We start from the raw sequence: 12,468 nt of genomic DNA on the forward strand, positions 1-12,468 counted from the left end.
ATTATAAAACGCGTTTGAAATGTCAAATAAACTTAACATAATTTGATTAAGAGGACTAAATCCACGTATTTCGAAAGATGAAAGACTAAATTGATTCAAAGTTTCAAAATGAAATGGACTAATTGCAAAATTAACTTAAAAGTTTAGGGACAAAAAAGTATTTAACCCCTTTTTTTTTTCACGTTGTTTTTGTCTCTCTTTTTTTCACATAGTTGAGAGTGAGTTGAAAACCATTCTTCTACAAATTAATCTTCTTATTTCTTTATAAATCATTGGATAGAAGGTGGGAGAATACTCATTTTCTTTTCTTTATTTCCATTGACAATACTTCTCGAAAACAAACAGATCTTTATATATTTGTTTGAATAATTCATGGCAATTAAAATGCAGTAAATTACAGGAGATAAGTTTTGAACTTTAGATGAAGAGAGGTAACTACTAACATACCAAAGGAACAACGAGTTTTGAATAATTGACATGTCCAGTTTTTACTGTACAGAAAGCGGGGTATGGTTATTTGATTTGGAAATTGGAAATTATCTTCATCTTTAGAAATTGGCACTTCCAATTGCGAAGTGTTTTTAAGGATGGAAAGTAAAAGAGATGATATTGCAGCACCAAGCTATCTGCAATTCGTGGCAGAGAATAGCTCGAAATTGTTGTTGATAAAGACTGAGTTGTCTCTGACATAAATTACATAAAAATGACTCAACAACCTATTCACTATTAGATTTTGACACCGACAAAATGAAACGTGCACTGCTATTTCCCTGGTCCATTAAGGTTTTCCACGATGTGCTCATTTATCGGTGGGCTTTAAACCAGGCTTATATGCACTTCTGCACTTTCTTTTTTCTATTCCAACTTATGTCTCCATAAGGTTAGGATAAGACTACTGTTTCTTCTCCCCAATTAAAGATTAAATAAAATATAAAAAACTTAACTCAAAAAATATTATTTTTAAAGTTTTAAGGTAAAAATAGTGACAGTAGTTTCAATATATCTTTGTTGTTTTAACGTGTTGGTTGGTTACACTGAAACTGTATCATCCTTTTAATACTATTTTTCTAATACAAGTTATTAGAACAATTTTTTTACTTTAACAGAATTGTTGAAAAATCCTACTTCTTTTTATGAGAGGGAAAAAAAAGGGAAACCAAAGAGTCAATAAAATCACCCAAGAAACCTCTAAAACAAATATTTATAAAGTACTCTCTCATCTTCACGTAAGATGAGGACTCAAGTGCTCAGGATTCGAGGGATATTAAAAAAAATGATATCCTGTTTAAAATAGAAGAACAAAACATATCAAGGTTAAATATTATGTAATCAAGGAAGTAGAGAAATAAAAAAGAAAAAATAGACTGAAGACACCGTAGTTTTAAATATCAATCAACTTCTGTAACAACAAAATCACTTCCAAAAGTTTAAATTTGTTAAGTGTTGAAAAAAAGAAGTCTGAAAGAGAAGTGTTAGAATTTATTTTTTTATCATTTATTATTCATTTAATTAAAATAGATTGTTTATGATAGCATATGATAATATGTATAGTTTTTTTCTTTACCAACACAAAACTAAATAAATGTAAAATCCCTGAAAATCTAAATATTAGTCTAAGTTTCTGAAAAAATTAAACAGCATATAAGAAAACTCAAATCTATTATTTTAAAAGATTTTGGTTAAAAATAATATTTAATTTCCTATATCTTATGTAAAACAAAAATCCCTAAAAAACTTTAATATTTACCTTTCTTTTGCTCAAAATGAAGAAGGCGACTTCCTATATGTAGAGGACAACTTTTTGAAGTTCATTTATATTTTTTGGATCTGTTATTATGGGACATTCTTTTCTATGTGCTTTTATAATGTTATATAGGTTGTTAATACTTTTAGCAGTTTCATTGCGACCTAAGTTTTCCCTTAATTTTGCCTTATAAAGTCGTTCAAATTGAAGTACATATATGGTTGTTTTGTAGACTAAAGTTCATTCCAACTTTAATCAAACTGCTGAATTTACATATTTTCCTTATTCGGATAATGCAAGAACTTTCCAGTAAAATACATCATTGATGTTCTCTCATCAAGTGCCTAGTTTAGATTCATTGAATCATCGTTGATTAATATTTTAACCATAAGAAGACAACCTATTTCAAAAAAACTTATCACCAATCGAAATATATTGTGTTCTGTTTTTGTCTCCTCTGTCATCTTCGAACTTATTTAATAATTACAAGTATGACGTTTGATCAAGTTGAGTGACCTAATATCATGTTTGCAGGAATTGCTGATAATATTTCTTACTTTTTACGTTGCTTTGTTTCTGTTAGACTCGTCTGCATATTACAAATACTCTCTAATAGATGTTACAACAAAGTACATACAAAATTTACATCTGATTTCATCTACTTCCTTAGATTTAAATATAGACATAAATGGCTTATGAAGCAGAGAACTAGAGAAGGAAATGAACCAAATCCCAAGACGGTGTTTCCCCTAACAGAACACCAAGTCAAATGAGGAGCATATAAACATGCCATGTGATTGCCAACTCGTTGTATGCTAATGAAAAAGATATCATTTAAAACAATGCAAATCATGAGGTGAATGATGGTAAGGATGGGCCATGTCCCTATTAATTTCATATTCATGTATTTCAAACACTGGTTTACTCACTTCATCTCGCTGGTTAGAATACATTATTTGCAAACAATTTATCAAACATTAATCATAACTTGTTCATTCACCTACTTTCATATATGCCATTAGTCATGTGAATAAAATGATGCGGATTCCTCATCTTTGTATAATACAGCATGAATATTGCACTTTCTTACATCAATTTCTCAATATTGTCATGGCCTCTGATTCATATAAGTACTCACCCATGCTTACTCTGAAAGTGAAACATAATTTGATTTTTTTTTCTCTTCATATGAAACATAAAAGTTCTCGAACCCATGTAGTGGTAGCCTTTGCTTATAGGAAATGTAAAAGTTAGATGACTTCTCTCAAGGGCTTGGTATCAGGGAAAAAGTTGGGTAGGGTCAACCGGGAAAACAAACAAACAAAATTTAGCAGAAAAAAAATGTTAACAAAAACAAACACTGGAACATTAACCCTATCTCTTAGCCAAAAGGGGAGGGCACGTGCACATCTTCCCGGACCCGCTACTCAAATCATTTATGAGTGGATCCTGCAAGGTCTTTTAACTTTCTTTAGTTCCATGACCCCTGTAATGGACCCTCAATTCAACACTCTCCTACCCAAATAAGAGTATTTTACACGGATGCTGCATGTTCTTGATCTATTATCACATGGTTTCTGATCTATCCCATTCCATATTAACCGACAGCATAAATTATTAAAACACCCTTATGGCTATTCATGAGGAATAGGTACCTATAGGGATAGCATGGGAAATGAAAAATCTTTTTCACTTTAGACTGTGGAGGGCAAGGAATCTTATTATCTTAATCAGTAACAGTTGCATAATGCTCCAGATTGTGGCAAGTGGCTTATGCGGGGAGCTTCCTCTTGGCTTTTTTTCTTTCACACAGCCAGGCTTACCTGATTGCATGGCACAGAGACCCCCAAAAACATATTCTCAAAATGGTGGTTAGTAATTAGTACGGAAAAGATGTGATGAGACAGTGAGTTTAAGCTGTCAAATAGCGTTGTCTATTTTTAATAAGAGGGCCATGATGTTGAAAGAAATTTAACAAATGTAGATATGAAGAGATCTATCTGTTACTTTCTTTAAGTTTGTTGCTACTTGCTAGTATCCGTATCAGCTTACTAGGTGTTTGAAAGAGATGGGGAAAACAGGCAAATGGCTTAGAAACTTGTTGACCGGTAAGAAAGACAAGGAAAAGGAGAAGGAAAAATCTACATCTAACCTGAATTTTGCTTCAAATGGAACAGAAAACTCAGCCACTCCAACTTCCACAACCCCAAAGGAGAAAAAGAGATGGAGTTTCAGAAGATCATCAGCCACTTCCACAGCCACACCAACAGCAGTTTCCAAGGAATTGAATTTTGTAGAACAAAGGGTCACTGCTTCACAGACAGTGCAAGCTGACACTGATGATCAGAATGAGGAAAGGAAGCACGCCATGGCTGTGGCTGCTGCCACCGCAGCCGCAGCTGATGCTGCGGTGGCAGCTGCTCAGGCTGTAGCTGTTGTGATCCGTTTGACTTCTGCTTCCAATGCAACATCCAAAAGCATTGAAGAGGCTGCTGCCATTAAAATCCAATCAGTCTTTCGGTCTCACTTGGTATTTCAGTTATATGGAAGCTAGTTTTGTCTTTCATTCACTAGGGAATCGTTGGAATTTGAGTGTTTGGTTGTGTGATACGATATGTATCATTGTTTGTATATGACAGGCAAGGAAAGCATTGTGCGCTCTAAGAGGACTAGTGAAGTTGCAGGCACTGGTAAGGGGTCACTTGGTGAGAAAACAGGCCAAGGAAACACTGAGATGCATGCAGGCTTTGGTAACGGCACAAGCTAGAGCTCGTATTCAGAGGATCCGAATGGGTTCAGAAGGAATTCCTAATCAACAACAGAGAAAAGCCACAGATGATGATTTGTTCAGGCAAATATATAATGTCAGTATCATAACTGCTCTCAATTGTCTTTTGACAGTAATGTGATAGTTGAAAATGAAAATTCAAGCATTTATGGGATATATAATATGTTTGTTTGCTGTATCTTTTGAGCATGATAACGAAATTTTACACGGAGAGAAAATTCAAAAATTTAATGTTGAAATATATGCTAAAGCACTCTAGGAAATGTGGGTATGATTGGTATGAAATATGGGTTTTTGTACATATAGGAAATGGAGAGAGGCTTAGAAGACAACATCAAGATTGTTGAGATGGATGTGGCTGAAACAAAAAGTAATTCCAGAAGCAGAAGCAGCAGTGTATATCGTGAAGGGCATCAAGAACAGCATGACCATAGATTTTCCACACATTATTCAACGAATGGTTCCTACTCAAAGGAAGAAAACTACAAGGTGTCACCAGCTCCATCAGCATTGACAGAGTTGAGTCCAAGAGAATACAGTGGCCATTTTGAGGACTGTTTCAGTACAGCCCAAAGCAGCCCTCAGTTCTCTGCTGTGTCAAGAACAGAAAATTCAAAGCACCCTTTTTCTTTCCCAAGGACAGATTATGCAGAGTCTATGTGCTATGACTACCCTCTGTTTCCAAATTACATGGCTAACACTGAATCATCAAGGGCCAAAGTGAGATCGCATAGTGCACCGAAACAAAGACCAGATTCATTTGAGAGACAACCAAGCCGGCGAAGAGCTTCAGTAGAGGGAAGAAATGTCCCAAGGCCAATGAGGATGCAAAGGTCATCTTCACATGTGAGTGCTGCTGCTCAAAACTATCAATATCCTTGGTCAATCAAGCTTGACAGATCCGCAGTTTCACTCAAAGACAGCGAGTGTGGCTCTACAAGTACAGTGCTCACTAACACTAATTATTGCAGATCTCTCGTTGCATTTGACGTGAGTACTTCCCATTCTCGCACTCATACCACAAATTTTGTCATAAACTTCAATACTAAAGTAGAGATAAACAAGAAAAATCAAGAGTAACCATGTTTGCTGCTTAATAATATACATGTTTATGTGTCTGTGTATTCTTAATATCAGTTTGTAACATTGTTGGGTCTGACAATGTTTTTTCGTTTGACTGCAGCCACGTGGAGATAGGTACTGACGACTTAGCTTGAACCTTGTCTTAAATCAAATAAAAGACAGTTTGCAAGATCAACAAGTCTAGACTTACGAGTTTCAGTTTGCTGAGTTTTTCTTCCTTTTGATTTCAAGCAAGACAAAATAATAACTTCGCTTTTGATGTAGAGTTGTTGTGAGAGATTTATTGCTGTCCAATGGATGTAGAGTTTCTGCTTCTATCCATCGTCTGCCATGTTTGTGGATTACTTTGTAATAAAACATTGTAACAATGTGTAAATTTACCAAGTCATGTTTGTTTGTTTTTTCTTTTGTACTGGAGTCACTTGTATCATTGACGCTAGTGAATTTTTTTATTATTATACTGATATCAGTGTATGTAGGTTAAGGAATTTTTACTTATTTTTACGAGTGTATTAGTTTTATTTATTATTCAATAATAATAGTTCAAATTTGTGACTAATATTTTTAAGTAGATGTCAACACTATGTTTTACTAACATTTATATGTAAAAATAATTACTCTAATTAACTTCAAGTAATGGTATCAATTTAAAATAATATTAATTGAGAAAATATTTTATTATCAACTAAAATATTTCAAATTTGATGGAAAAATAACTTTGACTATTAAATAATATTATCAACTCATTTTTAAATTATTAAACATGTTCCATATTAAATAAATATTTTTATTTTGTAATAATTGAATTACTTTGTCTGTAATGTCTGACTTAAGATGATACATTTATGTGATTTTCAAAATATATAATTTTTCCTAAAAATAATAAAATAGTTCTAAAAAGTAAACAAAGATATATAATTTTTTTTGGGTCTGACAAGGATGTACCTCGTTTCCATGTATGTCCATTCAATATGGAAAATCAGGGACTACGTAGTTCTAAATGAAAAACTATTTGAGAAATTATTTAATTTTTATTGGGTGAACCCGACAAGGATTGACCTCACTCTTGAGTATTTTCATTCCATTCATATTGGAAAATTAAGGGTTATGTGGTTCTTTAACAATCTTTTAGAAATTTTTTATTTGATTTTTTCATAATTTTGAAAAAAAATATGTTTTTTTGGTATTTTTAATTATTTGAAAATGAGTGTCACGTGACACAAGCGACCGAATAGACACTAAAATTAAATAAAAAAATTGTTTTAATTTTTAGTTCTTTGTATTTTTTTTATATTTTCTAGAGAAAATGTCGAGGTTCGGTATAAAACAAAAATATGTAAACATTAAAAGAAAATATAATAAAATTTGAAAATGCATAAATAAATAAAAATAATGATCTTCTAGACTTACCAATTCCTCTTCTTCTCCATTAATTATATTCTTTTGTTACTTGCCTTTTCTCCTCCCTTTTTTTTTTCAGTATCCTTCCCTAAGATTTTTATATTTTTCCAAAAGGAGGTAAAAATTGGAAGATGAATTTCTTGCGGACAATATGATTATTTATATTGAAAAATAAATAGCTAAAAATTTTAATTATGATTCAATTGTTGATGAGTTCAAAGATCTGAAGGAACGAAGGATAATCTTTTATATATGTGTGATTTCTTTTTTAGTTATCGTTATATTAAGTTATGTCTTCATTTTTATTGTATTAATGAGAATAATTAAATATATAAATTTTGGATGTATTATTTTGACTCCCTAACAATATTGGTCAAGATCCTCTGTCAAGATAATGCACGAACTCATCCCGATATTGAGAGAGAATCCTCGCATTGACTCAGTATGGGTATAGATATGGAGAATATCCGAATTTTTCAATTGGATATGGGGATAAAGATAATGATGTTCATATTTGCTCTGTCCCTGACCACATACCTGCCATAATACTCGTCTTCGTCATAATCCCGTCCCCGTTTAAATTATTAAAATACTCATAGTCTATTAAGTAACCTTATATATATATATATATATATATATATATATATATATATATATAAACTCACATAATACTTTCTATTTTTTATTCTTTCTAATTATTTGGTTTGTCATGGAACTCATTTACATCTCCAATATATTTTTGGTCTTATCACAACCTTTATACAATTATATTCAAATGATTTTTGTCAATTAAATAATTGTTATGTCTCACATTTGAATATTTCTACTATTTTTTGATATTTTTATATGTGGTATTTTTTTTCTACATGAGAATGTTTAACACTCTCAATTTAAGTTTTTCATAAACCTTTTCATTTATTAGGTTATATAATTTTTTTATTCTATTTTTTTTTCATGTGAATAATTCTTTTTGTTTTACTAAAACAGTTTTTGTTATCTCTTAATAATTGACTAGGTTGATATTTAAAAACTTTTTTAGATCTTTAAATTACTTTTCATCTTATCATACCCTTAATTATAATTTATTTCTCTTTGTATGATTTCATTATGAGGTCTCTCAAATTGTTTCTAAGACACACATTTAATCATTTTTTTGTAATATTTTTGTTTGCTGTTTATTTTTATCATGTAGAATATTATTTTGATATTTTTTTATATAATTATTTTTATTTTCTAACCCATTATCATACATGTAATTTTATCACTATAATTGTATAAATAAATTTTATTTGCTACAATATATTAATTTAATGTAATTGCCATGAATTTTTTTATCACCATCCAACATATATTAAAATTCAAAAGACAAAATAGTTATGCTAAAATTATATTATTATTAGTTTAATCTTTGTTCTTTGTGTCATTTTGATCAAGTCATATATTATAACTTTTATCAATATAAAAGTAAGCAGATTTCTTTACAATTTAAAAAATTAAAGTAAACAAAGATTTAAAATATTTTTTAATTTGAATATCTATTTTCCTTTTATTTTATTTTAAAAATATTTATACATTTTATCAATTAGGTTTCATTAGTCTGAAAATTTAATAAATATTTTCGTTCTCATGAAATTTTATTTGGTATTCTAATTTGAAATGTATACATTTGAAATATATAAAATTATAATTTCTTTCTAAATATTTGTATTAAAAAAATAAACATCGTTATAATATTGAACATGTGATAATGTTATGTTTTCTTTACCATAATTTTGTATTATTTTATAAAATTAATTAATTAATATTCAAACAAAAAAAAATGGATATAGGTATGAGTACGAGTATATACTTATTACCCGATGAAAATAAAGATGAGACAAAACTTTGAAAATAGTTAGGTTTTGATATAGGGCATGAGATGAATTTTTTTTCTCTAAAAATAAATATGAGATAGAAAAATCCCTCTTGTCATGCTCCATTGCCATCCCTTGAAAGAAACATATGTGTTGATCCTCATCCTTATTATATACGCAATCAAGAATATCGGGCTTTATTCATATATAATTAATGTGAAAAATTTCTACCAAAATAAAATAGATTCGAATAATATCATGACAACAAAGTTATTCATCATTCGGTAAATATAATTCAATTATAGTTTGTATGAAGTAAAACGTCACACGTGATACCAAAAAATTGAACATATATGCCGTTAAAGAAAATTTCAAAATTTGCTTTAAATTTAGGGTCCGCACACTGACTATCTAACTAAAATTTTGACGAATACTAATGAACCACATGACTGGAACATTACAAAATGTTGCGTTTCTTGTTGTTCTGAATTTATATTGTGATCCCTTTAATTGTGTGGAAGAACAAGAATCTATATAATCTTGTGACCTCTCCTAATCCTAAACAGATCTATTCTCTCGCCAAAACTCATCCTTTATGGCCCATCACTTTTATGTCATTGGTTTATTCTAGGGCATGTTTTTTAAAGCTTAATAATATAAATAATGGAGTGCAGTCTAAGTTATAGATTATCAGCTTCAAGATTTTGATGACACTTCGTGTATAAAAAAAGAAGTGGGTTGAAAGATTCTTATGCTATCTACCAACAAATAATGTACAAAAATTAAGTCAAAAGAAAGAAAATTAACAATGTGTAAGATCCAAGCCTTTTCATCTTACCTTATTCACTTCCTATTCTAGTTTTCGCTTTTCTTATACAAAATTTTACCTACTCGATGGAACAACGACAACTTTATTCTTACCGAACCCATATATAAATATATGAATCTCTCTCAAACTTCCACAATCTTTAGTATGGTTTCATAAATTCTTTCACTTAAATTGTTTATTGGCATGTGTTTTTAATTGGAAATTTTTTAAAAAGAAGACTTCAAATGTTGTTTGTGTTTTACTTGGTCTAATTCGTTCTGGTATGGTACATTGACTTCAAGAAAGCAACATTCTAGAAAACATACGGCACTATACGCCAGTTTTTTCTCTTGTTTTGTGCAAAACAATACAAATACTTTATATATAGTTTACCTGTGATATCTACGTTTCAATTAATTATAACAAAATTTTGTTATCACACGTAATATATTATAATTTCTGAAAAATGTGGCCTTTTGTCCCAACCAAAATCTCATTATTTTTTTAGATGTAAGAACTATAATACATGTTTATAAGGATTATTTATGGACGGCAAATTAACATATATGGCAGTGCAATCTTCCTGTGGTACATATTATTATATAAATGACACTGTGATGTGGTTGGTTCATCAGTTTTTATCTTTTTTTTCTTCTTGTTCCCCTTTAATTTTAAATAAAATAAAACGATGAGAAGTTTCCTTTGATATCTTTTGTTTGACTTTGATGGCTCTCTATCCTTTATGATAAGTATATGATATTACAAGTGAAAAAAATAAAAATAATATTCGGGTTTATCACGAGAAAATGATTTCCACATAGATTTTTTTTTTTTTTTACTTATATTTGAAGCATGCTTGAATAGACCATGTAGCTAAGTTTTATTCTGATCTTGAAACTTATTACATACTCTACCGTCTTAAGTCTAACTCATTATGAGGACTTGGTTTCACGAATTTCACTGTGATTTTATGCCACTTTAATTACATGAAGTGGTCACGTTAGTTGAATATAACAAGGCAACAAATGTAGCAAAGATTACTCTAATTTGGTGAATGAAGGAATGAAAAGAGTGAAAGATACCTGAACAAAAGGGACGTGTGGAATTGAAGGGAGCCAATTGAACTTAAAAACCATCTGATAAGTTCTATTCTATCAAACTCATGGTTTTGCTTTCAGACACAGCATAAAAAATTGTTGACTTTTGGTACACATTCAGTGTAACAAGGGGGTCCCATCATTTGCTCAACTTCACCAACGACCACTAAAAATGTCATTTGTATAAAGCTTAAATAGACATTGTCAAATTTATTTTATATATTTTCTCACCCTGAAAAAAAAAGAAGCTATATTTTGTTTTTAAAGTAATATTAATCAAAAAACATAAATTACTTTTTTTTTTAAATATGTCGGAGATTTTATCTCGACTAAAGATGAAGTTAATTTAAATATATAAGTAGGTTTAAACCTCACATTATAAATCAATTTTGTATAATTGAGTTAAACTTAAATTTATTTTTTAATATCGTATCATAATCATTAAAAATTGATTCTAACAAATATTTAATGTTTGTTGGATCTATCGAACCACCTATTATGAAATTGGAGTTTTGATCCTCTATTGAGTCTTTTGGTGTTGTTATTGTTTGTTGAGCACTAAAAATACACTATGTTAGTACTTTAAATATCTTTTTAATATATTTTAAAATTTCAAAATCATTAGTCATCAAACTATTTTGAAGGGACAATAGAGGAATAACACAAAAAATCTAGTAAAGAATTCAAATTCGTGAAATTGCTATCAGATTAACATTAATGTCTAGTGTTACGCATAAGAGGTCATTACTATTTTTTTTTTCAAAACATTTGCAAGAAAATACTTTTTCTTGCTATTTTTTCTAAGAATTTTAATTGGTAGGTTATCCTTTCGTGTGTAATTATTTCCTAAAAAATTATAAAATTCGCAAGTATTTCCTAAAAAAATTTGTTGCGAAAAGTGTTTCATATAGAATATTTTGCAAAAAAATTGACAGCAATTTTCTGAAAAAAAAAAGTTTCATAACAAAATTTATATGTATTTCTTAAAAAAAAATTGAAAACAAAAATTAACAGGAAATATAAGTTTTTTTAGTAGTGAGTATATGTTTTGATGTGAAATATATGTTGAAAATTCCACAACAATTAAAGATAAAACGATATCTATAAATCAATTCTTTAAAATTGAGTTAAATTTAAAAATTTAAAATCCACGTACAACTAATCCTGGTAGAACTATTTCCAGATTTACTTATTATCCCATGAATAGTTAATCAACTTTTGCTTTTGGGGAGGAAGTTGTTATTGCTGTTAAACAAGGGCTTGAAATTTTATTAGTCTTCTATAATTTACACTCCAGAAAACATAAAAATCAACTGATTATATTACATTATATATATAATTTAACTTAATCTGAAGAACTCTTAAGAAATTATTTAAATAAAATTTAGCAAATAGTTTATCTCACAGGCAATGTGAAATTACGCGAGCCCATTTTCTAGGTCAATAAAATGCAACCGAAAATCAAGTTGCTAATAGTGGTTTGTAGTCAAAGGGTATAAAAATATATAATTTGGTGATAAAAAATAGGGAAAATGGTAAAAACCGTGTTTTTGGTGAGATGAGCCACCAACAAACATCAGCATTTGCCATAGTTTAGAATGCATGCCAGTTCATTGGCAATTTGCCAGGATATGTACTATAAAAAAAGTGTAAACAGAATAAGAAAGGAAGATGTTATACTTTGATTCTGGCTT

General features: G+C 29.8%; 1 protein-coding gene across 1 annotated transcript; it reads left to right on the top strand.

The window, feature by feature from the left end:
* The first annotated feature begins 3,511 nt into the window (after positions 1 to 3,511).
* On the top strand, positions 3,512 to 6,174 carry LOC114192186 (protein IQ-DOMAIN 14-like). Its single transcript, XM_028081820.1, has 4 exons — positions 3,512 to 4,274; positions 4,384 to 4,608; positions 4,839 to 5,522; positions 5,716 to 6,174. The coding sequence occupies exons 1-4, from the start codon at positions 3,813 to 3,815 to the stop codon at positions 5,734 to 5,736; spliced, it is 1,392 nt and encodes a 463-aa protein (XP_027937621.1). The 5' UTR covers positions 3,512 to 3,812; the 3' UTR covers positions 5,737 to 6,174.
* The last annotated feature ends 6,294 nt before the right edge of the window (positions 6,175 to 12,468 follow it).

Source organism: Vigna unguiculata, chromosome 7, assembly GCF_004118075.2.
Source record: "Vigna unguiculata cultivar IT97K-499-35 chromosome 7, ASM411807v1, whole genome shotgun sequence".
Classification (NCBI taxonomy): domain Eukaryota; kingdom Viridiplantae; phylum Streptophyta; class Magnoliopsida; order Fabales; family Fabaceae; genus Vigna; species Vigna unguiculata.